The sequence below is a fragment of the Oncorhynchus masou genome, chromosome 19 (genome assembly GCF_036934945.1).
Source record: "Oncorhynchus masou masou isolate Uvic2021 chromosome 19, UVic_Omas_1.1, whole genome shotgun sequence".
Classification (NCBI taxonomy): Eukaryota; Metazoa; Chordata; class Actinopteri; order Salmoniformes; family Salmonidae; genus Oncorhynchus; species Oncorhynchus masou.
The window spans coordinates 8,721,538-8,736,912 of NC_088230.1; the positions used below are offsets into that span (position 1 = coordinate 8,721,538).

The 15,375-nt window shown below is 45.0% G+C and overlaps 1 protein-coding gene across 5 annotated transcripts in view; it reads left to right on the top strand.

The window, feature by feature from the left end:
- Positions 1-15,375, top strand: part of LOC135505761 (serine/threonine-protein kinase MRCK alpha-like) — a 98,712-nt gene that overhangs the window by 52,910 nt on the left and 30,427 nt on the right. For 3 of the 5 annotated variants that reach the window (XM_064924862.1, XM_064924865.1, XM_064924863.1), the window contains exons 6-16: positions 6,913-7,006; positions 8,901-9,101; positions 9,368-9,385; positions 10,238-10,376; positions 10,632-10,741; positions 10,896-10,975; positions 11,475-11,641; positions 12,036-12,164; positions 12,519-12,652; positions 12,809-13,051; positions 13,229-13,339. In XM_064924862.1, coding sequence (XP_064780934.1) covers positions 6,913-7,006; positions 8,901-9,101; positions 9,368-9,385; positions 10,238-10,376; positions 10,632-10,741; positions 10,896-10,975; positions 11,475-11,641; positions 12,036-12,164; positions 12,519-12,652; positions 12,809-13,051; positions 13,229-13,339 — 1,426 coding nt within the window. The remainder of the gene's footprint in view (positions 1-6,912; positions 7,007-8,900; positions 9,102-9,367; positions 9,386-10,237; positions 10,377-10,631; positions 10,742-10,895; positions 10,976-11,474; positions 11,642-12,035; positions 12,165-12,518; positions 12,653-12,808; positions 13,052-13,228; positions 13,340-15,375) is intronic. The other 2 variants (XM_064924864.1, XM_064924866.1) reach the window with 1 other exon arrangement.

The window sequence follows — 15,375 nt, forward strand, 5'->3', positions numbered from 1 at the left end:
TCATTAGTCATTTAGGTCAACATTGGATCATTCAGAGATCCTCACTGAACTTCTGGAGAGAATTTGCTGCACTGAAAGTAAAGGGGCTGAATAATTTTGCACGCCCAATTTTTCAGTTTTTGATTTGTTAAAAAAGTTTGAAATATCCAATAAATGTCGTTCCACTTCATGATTGTGTCCCACTTGTTGTTGATTCTTCACAAAAAAAATAGTTTTATATCTTTATGTTTGAAGCCTGAAATGTGGCAAAAGGTCGCAAAGTTCAAGGGGGCCGAATACTTTCGCAAGGCACTGTATATAAAAATGGAAATTCTGTAATTCTATTTTGAAAGTAAAATATAGCTACTCGTTTTGTCAACCAAAAATATCTCTCATTTGCAATATAGTCTAAGTCATTAGCTTGGCTTTTATAATGTGTAAGGTATGCTTGGGCGGTATCCAAATTGTCATACCTTCATACTGACCTTGTAAACATCCTGTGATATTCGGTAATACCGGCACTGAACACAGGGGGCACTATTTTCAAACCCAACTGAGCCTCTGAGATCCATAGGTTAGCAGTGCTAACAAGCGCATGTAAAATCCCATAACGAATGCTAACTAAATGCTAACGATTGCACATTTTATACAGTCGCTGATCTAAACTTTACTGAACAAAAATATAAACGCAACATGTAAAGTGAAACACTTTATGAGCTGAAATAAAAGAACAAAAATGTTCCATATGCACTCAAAGCTTATTTCTTTCAAATTTTGTACACAAATTTGTTTACATCCCTGGTAGTGAGCCTTTCTCCTTTGCCAAGATAATCCATCCACTTTACAGGTGTGGCATATCAAGAAGCTGATTAAACAGCATGATCATTACACAGGTAATGTTTGGGAGAATAAAAGGCCACTTTGAAATGTGCAGTTTTGCCTCCCGAGTGGCACAGCAGTCTAAGGCACTGCATCTCGGTACTTGAGGCGTCATTACAGCCCCGGGTTCGATCCCAGGCTGTGTCACAGCTGGCCATGACCGGGAGACCCATGAGGAGGCACATAATTGGCCCAGCGTCGTCTGGGTTAGGGGAAGGTTTGGTCGTCTGGGATGTCCTTGTCCCATTTGCGCTCTAGCAACTCCTTGTGGCGGCCGGACGCCTGCGGGCGGACTTTGGTCGCCAGTTGTACGGTGTTTACTCCTATACATTGGTGCGGCTGGGTTCCGGGTTAAGCGAGCAGTGTGTCAAGAAGCAGTCTTGGCAGGGTCGTGTTTCGTAGGATGCATGGCTCTTGACCTTCGCCTCTCCCTAGAACGTATTGGAGTTGCAGCAACTATAACTACCAATTTGGATATCATGAAAAAGGTGTAAAAGTTTTTATTTATTTTTTAAACGAGGTAAAAAGTACAACAAATAAAAAATGAATTGTCACAACACAATGACACATGTCTCAAGTTTTGAAGGAGCGTGCAATTGGAATACGGGACTGCAAGAATGTCCACCAGAGCTGTTGCCAGATAAATGAATATTAATTTATCTGCAATAAGCTGCCTCCAACGTTGTTTTGGAGAATTTGGCAGTATGTCCAACCGGCCTCTCAACCACAGACCACGTGTAAACACACCAGCCGCGGATCTCCACATCCGGCTTCTTCGCCTGCGGGATCGTCCGAGATCAGCCACCCGGACAGCTGATGATACTGAGGAGTATTTCCGTCTGTAATAAAGCCCTTTTGTAGGGAAAAACTCATTCTGATTGGCTGGGCCTGGCTCCCCAGTGGGTGGGTCTATGCCCTCCCAGACCCACCCATGGCTGCGGCCCTGCCCATTAATGTGAAATCCATAGATTAGGGCCTAATGAATTAATTTCAATTGACTGATTTCCTTATATGAACTGTAACTCAGTGAAGTCGTTGAAAGTGTAACATGTTACGTTTTATATTTTTGTTTAGTATATTTGCAAGACAGTCATCCCAGCTCATGCAGTTATACAAGTAACTCAAAAAAACTACTCAGTTTGCTGTGCGCGCAAAACAAATATTGGACAGTAAAGGCTCTTGATCCAGGAGGAGATTCTCTGCTGTTACCAATCAAAGTTTGATTTTGCAAGATTCCTTGTTTAGCAAGATGGCTAACTAGCTACTAAATTAGCAAATCAAATGCCCAACTGCAGAGCATTTAGAACATTTTGAGACGGTTAACTTAATAGTTATTAGATATCTAGCTGGCAAACATTTAGTTGTGCATTCCATACTGTAACTAGATCACCTGGAGCATACTGCACCACAGTGACTCACAAGGCTCCAGTCACTATTCGTTGTGTGCTTGTAAACAAACACTATGTGACTGGGGACTACGGGCAAGCCTCATAATGAAAAGTTATGTGATAAGTGAAATGAAGAACAAAATAATTGTTTTTATCTCCTAATGTATTGCACAAGTTGACTACAAAAAAAGTAGCTCCAAATATTCCAATTTATAAAAATAAAATAAAAAATTGAAATAGTTTTGGCGGTATTGAAAAACAATCCTGTGGCTATTTCAAAATACTCCGGTATACGACATACTGCCCAAGCCTAGTATAAGGCTTAAGCAGACAGGCATTCAGACAGTGAGAGAACAAGAAGAAGCACAGAGTGACAGCAGAGAGGATGCTGAGACAGATAGCACAACAGGGAGGCAAACAGTGTGGATAAAATGCCAGGGCTGAATTCTTGTCCCAGTCCAGCCGTGTGTGTGTGTGTGTGTGTGTGTGTGTCCAGATGGCCCTCACAGATGGATGCCAATGAGGTCTTAAAGGAGATTACCTCCCTCTATTCTCAGCCCCACTGCTCCTTCCTTAAGACTGCAGGAGCCCTGCCCTGGCTGAGGCAGAGCAGCCTAATTAGCAACGCGCTACGCTAACTAGCTTAGCATCCCCTGTGGTATGTCTAGGGGAGAAACCGCTAATGTTGTTAGCCATGTTAACCTGCCTTGGAGGCATTAACCTGCCCACGCCGCCCACTGTCGAGTTACCGTGGCCCTACAGGGAAGAATGAGAGGTTGGATGGGAGAAAAGGAGAGGAGGTAATGTCAGATAGCGACATAGAGGGGAGGTGGAGATGAGGCAAGCGAAAGAGACCGGGAGGGAAAGAGGGGTGGTAGCCATATTCTGTTTTTTTTTTTATTTATATATATATTTTTTTTACCTTTATTTAACCAGGCAAGTCAGTTAAGAACAAATTCTTATTTTCAATGACGGCCTGGGAACAGTGGGTTAACTGCTTATTAGCAGCTCAGGTTTTCACTGTTCTAATTGGTTTATCTGGATGAGGAACACATATACATACACAGAGAGAGGCAGGCTAGGGCCAGGTTTGAGCCTATAACTGAGAGGTTGGAGACACCCACAGAGGTGTTAAGTAGAGGGAGCAGAGGTGGGGGAGAGGTGCACACTGAGAAACTGAGTTTGTCCTGAAGAGAAGGCATGTCAGTGGTTTTAATTTTTTTCTTTATTTAACCTTTATTTAACTAGGCAAGTCAGTTAAGAACACATTATTATTTACAATGACGTCCTATCCCGATGACACTGGCCCAATTGTGCACAGCCCTATGGGACTCCCAATCGTGGCCAGATGTGATACAGCCTGGATTCAAACCAGGGACTGTTGTGATGCCTAAGACTGCTGCGCCACTCGGGAGCCCAAAGACACAGTTAAAGACTTTGTTGGACAGAATAAACAACACAGAAATTACTTAATTGTATCTTATAACTAAACTTGAGGCAAAAGTAAGTAGGCCTACTTTGTAGGAGGGTGTTCTGTTGGTGCACCTTTTAGCCCATTGACTTGATTTAACATGAAAATAAAGGCTCCTTCTCTCTGTCTCTGGTCTGAATCCCAAATGGCATCGAGCTATTCCCTATTAAGTGCACTACTTTTGACCAGGGCCACTAGGACTCCGGTCAACTGGTCAAAGTAGTGCACTTTATAGGGAATAGGGTGCCATTTTGGGCTGCAGCCTCAGTATCCTGCTGTCCAGTGAGAAGCCTTTGTTCTTTTGTATCCTGCTGCCCCCCTCCCCAATCCTCTCAGCAAGCCAGGGCTTCTGTTTACCTCTGTGCTTGCTTATGAGTAGGGGGTACCCCCCCTTACACCCCTCCCTCCCCAGAGCAGGGTATACTGTACCCCCATACTGCCCACCTACACCCTTCCCTCCAACTAGAACCCTCCCAACTTGTGTTGTATGGGTGTGTACCTTGGATTTGCTTCAGCTACACTGGTATGTTTTGTGCATTAATAGTATATTAATAAGGGGAACAGTGGAGACACGGGCTTGACATTGTCTGCATTAAGTGGGGTGTAAAGCCTTCTCGGAATTGTGGTCAGGACAGGGTCTCCTGGTCAGGGAGCGTGTGTGTAACACTGTGAGGGGCCTCCCCTATTGGCAATAGAGGCAGCAAGGGTGAGGCGCGAGCCGAATAAACACAAGACTTCAAATCAAATTTTGTATACAACAGGTGTAGGTAGACCTTACCGTGAACTGCTTACTTACAAGCCCTTAACCAACAATGAAGCTCAACAAATAGTTAAGGAAATAATTATCAAATGAACTAAAGTTTTAAAAAATTGAAAGAAAAAAAAGTAACACAAGAAAATGACTTAACAATAACGAGGCTATATACAGGGGCTATCGGTACAGAGTTAATGTACAGGGGTAAAGGTTAGTCGAGGTCACTTGTAAAGTGACTATGCGTAGACAATAAACAGCGCGAAGCAGCAGTGTAAAAACAAAGGGAGGGGGGGTTATTGTAAATACTCCGGGTGGCCATTTGATTATTTCTTCAGCAGTCTTATGGCTTGGGGGTAGAAGCTGTTAAGGAGCCTTTTGGTCCTAGACTTGGCGCTCCGGTACCGCTAGCAGAGCGGTACCGGTAGCAGAGCGAACAGTCTATGGGGAACCAGAGTCTTTGACAATTTTTGGGGCCTCCTAGTACACTGCTCAAAAAAATTAAGGGAACACTAAAATAACACATCCTAGATCTGAATGAATGAAATATTCTTATTAAATACTTTTTTCTTTACATAGTTGAATGTGCTGACAACAAAATCACACAAAAATTATCAATGGAAATCAAATTTATCAACCCATGGAGGTCTGGATTTGGAGTCACACTCAAAATTAAAGTGGAAAACCACACTACAGGCTGATCCAACTTTGATGTCCTTAAAACAAGTCAAAATGAGGCTCAGTAGTGTGTGGTGTAGCCTCCACGTGCCTGTATGACCTCCCTACAATGCCTGGGCATGCTCCTGATGAGGTGGCGGATGGTCTCCTGAGGGATCTCCTCCCAGACCTGGACTAAAGCATCTGCCAACTCCTGGACAGTCTGTGGTGCAACGTGGTGTTGGTGGATGGAGCGAGACATGATGTCCCAGATGTGCTCAATGGGATTCAGGTCTGGGGAACGGGCGAGCCAGTCCATAGCATCAATGCCTTCCTCTTGCAGGAACTGCTGACACACGCCAGCAACATTTGGTGTAGCATTGTCTTGCATTAGGAGGAACCCAGGGCCAACTGCACCAGCATATGGTCTCACAAGGGGTCTGAGGATCTCATCTCGGTACCTAATGGCAGTCAGGCTACCTCTGGCGAGCACATGGAGGGCTGTGCGGCCCCCCAAAGAAATGCCACCCCACACCATGACTGACCAATCGCCAAACCGGTCATGCTGGAGGATGTTGCAGGCAGCAGAATGTTCTCCACGGCGTCTCCAGACTTCTCTGGCAAATGCCAAACGTCCTGCACAGTGTTGGGCTGTAAGCACAACCCCCACCTGTGGATGTCGGGCCCTCATACCACCCTCATGGAGTCTGTTTCTGACCGTTTGAGCAGACACATGCACATTTGTGGCCTGCTGGAGGTCATTTTGCAGGGCTCTGACAGTGCTCCTCCTGCTCCTCCTTGCACAAAGGCGGAGGTAGCGGTCCTGCTGCTGGGTTGTTGCCCTCCTACGGCCTCCTCCACGTCTCCTGATGTACTGGCCTGTCTCCTGGTAGCGCCTCCATGCTCTGGACACTGCGCTGACAGACACAGCAAACCTTATTGCCACAGCTCGCATTGATGTGCCATCCTGGATGAGCTGCACTACCTGAGCCACTTGTGTTGGTTGTAGACTCCGTCTCATGCTACCACTAGAGTAAAAGCACCGCCAGCATTCAAAAGTGACCAAAACATCAGCCAGGAAGCATAGGAACTGAGAAGTGGTCTGTGGTCACCACCTGCAGAACCACTCCTTTATTGGGGGTGTCTTGCTAATTGCCTATAATTTCCACCTGTTGTCTATTCCATTTGCACAACAGCATGTGAAATATATTGTCAATCACTATTGCTTCCTATGTGGACAGTTTGATTTCACAGAAGTGTGATTGACTTGGAGTTACATTGTGTTGTTTAAGTGTTCCCTTTATTTTTTTGAGCAGTGTATATAGGTCATGGATGTCGGGAAGATTGGCCCCAGTGACGTACTGGGCCACCCGCACCACCCTCTGTAGCGCCTTCCGGTCAGATGCCGAATAGTTTCAATACCAGGCGGTGATGGAGCCGATCAGGATGCTCTCGATGGTGCAGCTGTAGAACTTTTTGAGGATCTGGGGACCCATGCCAAATCCTGAGGGGGAAATGTGTTCTTGTGCCCTCTTCACAACTTAATGATGGGAGACGTGAAGGCTTCCAGGAGAAAACACACTCTCTACAGAACCAAAATCTCTCTTTCTCTCACACCAAACAATCACTAGTGTGCGTTAAAGTTGTTTTCACTCTTTCATTCTCTCTCCCAGTCTCCCCCTCTGGGATGTGTTTTTTGTTTTGTTCCACTCCCGCTTCCTCCATCTATCCTTCTTCCTCTTAGGTATCAGTACATTTAGTTTGGTGTCTCTGTGTGTGTCTCTCAGGGACATCAAGCCAGACAATATCCTGATGGACATGAACGGCCACATCCGCTTGGCGGACTTCGGCTCCTGCCTGAAACTCATGGAGGACGGCACGGTGAGCACATGCGCGCACACACACACACACGGCTATGTTCCAAACTAAACACCTCCAAACCAGCAGCCAATCATCCCCCCTCTTGGCCTCCCCTCTGGCGGATTTCATGGCTCTGCCTGTGGTTAAGACACTTCCTCTAGTTGAGCTTCTCCAAAGGGGTTGGCAACTTGGCTTTGAATGAGTTGAGACCTTAGAGGACCCGTCTCTCTCAAGCTGCTGTGACTGATGCTCTTTTGGCCCAGTCTCAGTTAAGTAGTATTTATGTAGTTTTAACCCTATGGTATTGGTCTACAAACTCACTGTAGACACGCAATTAACATCTCCTGATTACATATTCATGCTCCAGATGATACATTGCCTTCAGAAAGTATTCATACCCTTTATTAAAATGGATGAACAGTTTCTCACCCATCTACATGCAATAAATACCCTATAATGAAAAAGTGAAAACCATGCTTTTAGAAATAGCACATTTATTGAAAATGAAATGCAGAAATATCTCATTTATATAAGTATTCACACCCCTGAGTCAATACTTTGTAGAAGCACCTTTGGCGGCGATTACAGCTTTGAGTCTTGGGTATGTCTGTATCAGCTTTGCACATCTGGATTTGAGGATTTTCTCTCATTCTTCCTTGCAGATTTTCTCAAGCTCTGTTAAATTAGATGGGGAGCGGCGGTGAACAACAATCTTCAAGTCTTTCCCCAGATTATCAATGGGATTCAAGTCTGGGCTTTGGCTGGGCCACTCAAGGACTTCCACATTCTTGTTTTGAAGCCATTCCACCGTTGTTTGGCTGTATGTTTGGGGTACCTGTCCTGTTGGAACGTAAATCTTTGCCCCAGTCTAAGGTCATTTGCACTCTGAAGCAGGTTCCCATCAAGGATTTGCCTGTATTTGGCTCCATTCATTGTTTCCTATATCCTTACCAGTCTCCCAGTCCCTGTTGCTGAAAAGCATCCCCATAGCATGATGCTGCCACTACCATTCTTCATATAGTGCTTTGCATTCAGGCCATAAAGTTAACATTTTGTCTCATCAGACCATAGATTATTTTGCCTTATGCTCTGTCTTTCATGTGCCTTTTTGCAAACTCCAGTCGTGCTGTCATGTGCTTTTTTCTCAGGAGTCTGGCCACTCTCCCATAAACCCCAGATTGGTGAATTGCTGTATAGACTGTTGTTCTTCTGTCACGTTCTCCCTAATCAGCCAAGGAACTCTGTAGTTCTGTCAGAGTGGTCATTGGGTTCTTGGTCACCTCCCTGACCAAGGTCCTTCTTGCCCGGTTGCTCAGTTTGATCAAACGTCTTGCTCTAGGCAGGGTCTGGGTAGTTCCATATTTTTTTTCCATTACCCAATTATGGAGACCACTGTGGTCTTGGAACATTTGAAACGCTCAATAAATTGTAATATACTTCCCCAGATATAATGTAGGGCTCATCATAGTAATCTCTAAGATCTACAGACTGTTCCTTGGACTTCATGGTATAGTTCCTGCTCTGGCATGTGCTGTCAACTGTGAGACCTTATACAGACAGGTGTTTTTATTTCTCAATCATCTCCAAACAATTGAATGAGCCACAGGTGGACTCCAATCAAGTTGTAGCGGCATCTGAAGGATGGTCAAAGGAAATTGGATGCGCCTGAGCTCAGTTTGGAGTGTCATAGCGAAGGGGTGTTAATATTTGTGTAAATTAGATATTTTATTTTCAATAAATTTGCAAAAACCTCTAAAAACATGTTTTCACTTTGTCATTATGTGGAATAAGTCAAGGGGTATGAATACTTTATTTACAGTGCCGTCAGAAAGTATTATGTTATTTATATGGTTGATCCCTCATGTCATCTATCCACCTACTAATCGATTCATTTCCTGGGCCTGGTCTCCCTCAGGTCCAGTCGTCGGTTGCCGTGGGGACCCCGGACTACATCTCTCCGGAGATCCTGCAGGCGATGGAGGATGGGAAGGGGAAGTATGGTCCTGAGTGTGACTGGTGGTCCCTGGGCGTGTGCATGTACGAGATGCTGTATGGGGAGACCCCCTTCTACGCAGAGTCATTGGTGGAGACCTACGGCAAGATCATGAACCACAAGGTGAGGAGGGCTGCTTATAGTGGTTGATGGTGACTGGTAGTGACATTGTACTTACTGTACTAAAACCCATGTTTAAATAAGACCTTTCTGTTTTTATTCAAACTTTTGTTCAAGACACATGTGATTGTTTAGGCTGAAGTCTGAGTTTGTACGTTCCAGGTACATTCTGTTTCATAGAGTTCGTTTTCTTCTTTCTGACGACAAAGCGTTCAACTCTTCCTTCTTCTCTACCCCTTTTTCTCCTGATCCTTTACGTCCACCGACAGGAGGAGTTAGGTGCTGCTGTGAGTGTTTCTATTTGGGGGTCTGATTGTCCAGTCCAAAATGGACCCTTTTCCCCTACCCGCTATACACTTCTAGATTCCTCTCAGATCTCCACAAGTGCATAGGCGGTAGGTGGCTTGGGGTCGATTTGGGACTGGGTCTGAGTGATAGTGGTTAAAGTGCGAGCCTGTTCTGTTCAGGGGCTGTATGTATCAAGCGATTTAGAATAGGATTTCTGGCCTAAGATCAGTTTAGCCTTTTAGATCATAATGAAGAAGATTAAATGGATAGAAGGGACCTGATCCTAGATCAGAACTCCTACTCTGAGACAAATGATACATACGACCCCAGGTCTGTTCATAGTTAGTTTCAGCCTATCCTGACTCCAAACCACTTCCGAACTCTGCCCCCTCTCCCTTCCCATCATCTTTCAACTATACTTTCACTCTCACCCGGCGGCCATATTAGCTGAAAGGAATGCCTTATTTGTGTGCGTTAAACCAGCTTGCATAGAACTATACTGCTTTCTACTGCAACACATATATAACATATATAATATATTAAAAAAATGTGCTGTGCTTCTTTGTCAAGGACCATATACACAAATAAATACATGAAACAGGAAAATAATTATAGTATGGAACTATACTGCTGTATACTGTAATAGGGGATAATGCACGATCAGTGAAAATAAATGAGAAATAGAACGAGTTTTGATAACTTTACACAAATAATATATTTAGTGTGCGTCCCAAATGGTACCCTATTCCCTGGTCAGAAGTAGTGCACTAAAATAGGGAATAAGGTGCCCTTAGGGACATATCCTCATTGTTCTGACTCCTTTCCCTCTCCTCCCTCCGCCGGGTCCCTAGGAGCGTTTCCAGTTCCCCCTGCAGATGACGGACGTGTCTGAAGAGGCCAAGGACCTTATCCGGCGCCTCATCTGCAGCCGTGAGCACCGCCTGGGCCAGAACGGCATTGAGGACTTCAAATCTCACCCCTTCTTCTCTGGTAGGGCTCGAAACTGTTTGAGGGGGCTCTGTATCGCCGTAACTCTTGTCTGTGCAACTTTAGCCTATTATCGCACAAACCCTTGTCTCCAATCATCGAGATAAAATGACTATAGCTGCTTTTATCGAGATGACTGCCTTTGAAGTGAAACTAGACGATAGGGATACAATTTTATACGGCAATAAGAAACTGTATATTATGATAAATATGACCTTAATAAGAAACTATAATGCCAATGTCTGCCATTCCTGTCAGGCATCGACTGGGACAACATCCGTACGTGCGAGGCCCCTTACATACCAGAAGTCAGCAGCCCCACAGACACGTCCAACTTTGACGTGGACGATGACTGTCTCAAGAACTCGGTAAAACTCTCTTTATTGGACTACATCAAGACTTGGAGTCTTTCTTACTCTCAATCTTTCCGTCTCTGTTTCCATCGTTGATCGCGCCGTCATCTCAACAGTCTGCGATGTTGTAGAGGTGTGTTTTAATCCAATGTGTTTTGTGTTGTGTCAGGAGACGATGCCCCCTCCCTCTCACACGGCCTTCTCTGGACACCACCTGCCCTTCGTAGGCTTCACCTACACCAGTAAATGGTGAGTGGCCACTAAACAACGTCACTCATCTTCAGTTACAACATTTACTTATACAGCTTTGTTAGTATATACAGCATGCATAAAAATACATCCTCACTCCTAGCTTGGTCCCAGATCTGTTTGTGCCGTCTTGCCAACCCCTATGGTCATGTTTGGCATAGCAATGACCATAGACTACACAGCACAATCAGATCTGGGACCAAGCTACTTCACTCCTACTTTGCTATCATCTGATCTAACCACAACCACACTTAAACCAACACTCAATTTCCACTAGTGAGAAGCTATTGAATCGGGATTGTTTGTCATCTTATCTCTTATCCTAGCCTGAAGGCTAATGGTCTGTTAATAGTGTTTTGTCTCTCTCTCTGTCTTTCTCACCCTCTCTCCTCACTTTCTCACCCTCTCTCCTCACTTTCTCTTCCTCTCTCTCTCTTCCTCTCTCTCCCCTTTTTCTCTATGTCTCTCTCTCTCTGTCCTCTTTCTCCCCCACCTCCAGTACCCTATCTGACCGGGGCTGTTTGAGGGAGTCGGGTGGTTCGGGTCCGGCACAGATGGATGTGTGTGTCCAGCGCAGTCTGGAGGAGAGTCTAGCTACCGAGGCCTATGAGAGGAGGATACGACGCCTGGAGCAGGAGAAGACTGAGCTCAGCCGCAAGCTGCTAGGTACACGCACATATACACTGAGTATAAATACCCATGTTGACTCCAATGCTTCCCACAGTCGTGTCAAGTTGGCTGGATGTCCTTTGGGTGGTAAAGCATTCTTCATACACACGGGAAACTGTTGAGCGTGAAAAACCCAGCAGCGTTGCAGTTCTTTACACAAACTGGTGCACCTGGCTCTCTACTACCACAAAGGCACTTAAATCTTTTGTCTTGCCCGTTCACCCTGTGAATGGCACAAATACACAATCATGTCTCAATCCTTCTTTAACCTGTCTCCTCATCCAGGCCACTCTCCAGATGTTTAATTTACACACCGTCTCTCTAATACTCTGAAATCACTTTCCCACTCTCCTTTCACCTTCCCCTCAACCTCTCCACTTTCCTCTTCCAGAGTCGACCCAGACAGTCCAGGCCCTGCAGCACGCGCCAGGAGAAGGACCAGCATCCGTCCCCTCTAACAAGGAGGTGGAGATCAGGAGTCTGAAGACTGAGATTGACATCCTCAAGAAACAGATCGCAGGTAAACATTCAACTGTAAAGATGTTACTGTGTAGTAGAACACAAACACATTCCAGCCAGGTCAGCGTTGACCATACATGGATAGAGTCAGACTGGAAATACATTCTACATAATGGGCAAGTGCAGAGACAAAATGGAAAGATGGACAGTAATGACTAGTAAGACGTAAAAGCTGGCAATAGATAATGCACACAGTAAACAAGCCAGGTTCATTATGGGAATTGCATAGTCATTAACCTGTAATATGAAATATATAATGACCGGAAACATACATCAGAGGGAAATGTAATGCATATTGGCCAATGTTGTGTATAACAACATTGACCCTCTGTAATGTGTGTGATGTGTGTGTCAGACTCGGGTCAACTGGAGCAGAAGTTGGAGGAAGCTACATCAGCCCGTCGAGAAATGGAGGGCTCATCCAAACACATCAGGAGCCTGGAGAAACAGATGAAGAGCCTCAACCTGGAGAGGGACGACCTGCACAAGGTGTGTGTGTGTGTGTGTGTCGGTGTGATTCTTCCCTAGGCCTTGATACTGTATTTGGTTAACTCACCCTATTCACCACCAACATACAGCACCCGCCTGGGTGTTACTCCCAGTCATTCAGTGTCAGCCACTGACCCTGACCCTCATTCCCTATAGGACTTAATGGAGGCCAGTGAGAAGATGAAGAGTCAGTCTAAGGAGTTGAAAGAAGCCCACAGCCAGAGGAAGCTGGCCATGCAGGAGTTCTCCGAGCTCAACGAGCGTTTGACTGACCTCCGTTCAGCCAAGCAGCGCCTGGGCCGTCAGCTCCGGGACAAGGAGGAGGAGATGGAGGGTTTGTCCCAGAAGGTGGAGGCTCTACGGCTGGAGGTGCGCAAGGCCGAGAGGTCCAAGAAGGAGGTAGAGTAGTCCCTTGGTTCTTCGAGGTATTGGTGTCTGTGTTGGATGTTTTTTTTAACTGTTTAGTTTTGGATAGTTTGTGTCTGTATGTCTACGTGAAAGAAGATCTGTGGTGGCGTGTGTGTGTGGTGTGTGTGTGTGTGTGTGTATTAACCCCTTGCTGGATGTGTCTTTCAGATGGAGGCCCAGTCTGAGGAGCAGACAGCAGATGCTCAGAAGGAGAGGAAGCTGAGAGAACGATCAGAGCAGCACTGCAGACAGCTAGAGGAGGAGCTGGACGGACTCAAGGTAACACACACTGGAGTTCTTCACAGGGGGCCAAAAAGATGGCTCTGGGGCTTTCCCATCTGGGCCCGATAAGCGTAAATTAATTTGTAAAATATGGAGACCCATTCTGAACGGACCCGCGGACAACTAGATCCGTTCTGTATAGAACTGGTCGGATCCAGACCCGGTCCGATCCGAGTGAAGGAAGCAGCACTAGACGTTCCACTAGCGGAACCCCTCAACAACATCCGGTGAAATGGAAGAGAAAATTCAAATTAAGTTACTATAAATATGAAACTTTCATGAAATCACACATGCAATACACCACATTAAAGCTACACTTGTTGTTAATCCAGCCAATGTGTCAGATTTCAAAAAGGCTTTACGGTGAAAGCAAACCATGCTATTATCTGAGGACAGCACCCCATCAAACAAACACAGACAATCATATTTCATCCTGCCAGGCGCGACACAAAACTCAAAAATAACGATATAATTCATGCCTTACCTTTGAAGATCTTCTTTTGTTGGCATTCCAATATGTCCCATAAACGTCACAAACGGCCCTTTTGTTCGATAAATTTTGTAGTTATATCTTCAAAATGTCCATTTATTTGGCGCGTTTGATCCAGAAAAATACCGGTTCCAACTCGCGCAACATGACTACAAAATATCTAATAAGTTACCTGTAAACTTGTTCCAAACATTTCAAACAACTTTCCTAATACAACTTTAGGTATTTTTTAACGTAAATAATCAGTACAATTTAAGACGGCATAAACTGCGTTCAATAGCAGATAAAAACAAAGTGGAGGGAGCTTTCAGGTCACGCGCCCCTAACAAACAGTACACTAGACTCAACCCTAGCTCTGAACAGCCCTACTTCTTCATTCTTCAAAGACTGTTGACATCCAGTGGAAGCGATAGGAACTGCAAGCAAGTGCCACAGAAATCTAGATCCCCATAGAAAACCCATTGAAAAGAGTGACCTAAAGTTTTCAGGTTTTCGCCTGCCATATCAGTTCTGTTATACTCACAGACATTATTCAGTGTTTTCTATCTAAATCTACCAATTATATGCATATCCTAGCTTCTGGGCCCGAGTAGCAGGCAGTTTACTTTAAACACGCTTTTCATCCGGACGTGAAAATACTGCCCCCTAGCCTAAAGAGGTTTTAATAACCCGGAGCTGATAAATTGCGAGGGAAGAGAAGTAGAGAGAAGTGATGCTCTAGCAGGGGCCGTGCTGTGTGTGTAGGCTACTGTGAGCGAGTGACGAATGAGGAAGAGACTGCAACCAACCAAGCTGACTCGCTCTATAGTAGACTAATAGCTGCCATAGCTAGGTTATTTATCATCCAATATGATTACGTAGTACCTTTCTTGACTGCATCAAACTGGGAGAAGCTAGTTAAGCTAGCTAGCTAACTCCATTCAGAATATAAAGTAGCAGCCAGCCTGTTGGCTCTTGGTCGTTGTAGCCTATCCTTCTCCTTTGTTTTAATTCTATCTTCCATTGATTAGATATTTTTTTTTACTTTTGCCACACAAAGGCTCTATGACTGTAGCCTATTGCCCCTTTGATGACTTATGATTGGCCAACAACAAGCTACACGAGGCATTGCCTTGTGAGAAGCAAAGAGCAGCAGCATAAATGACACCATTTCTCTCCACCTTAGCAATCGTGTTCAGATCTGTATGGTTCCTTCCGGACAAGTCACTTAAAATTACACAATCATATCAGATCCGACCTAGACCCGTGACATATTTAGAATTCTGGATCCGAGTCCACTCGGATCCCGGAATGGGTCTCGGGTATTCGGGTACAGGTGGATTCGTGAGGACCTCTTAACACACGCACACACAAATACACACAAACACACACACAGATACCCTTTCTAGAAGACTCACCATTCTCTTATTTTCTTTCCAGGTCTTTCTCTCACTCTCTTTTGCTCATGTACAGATCTTCACAGATGTAAGCAGACACTCTTATCCAGAGCGACTTGTAGTCAGAGACGCACATATAGGCGATGTGAAATGGCTAGCTAGTTAGC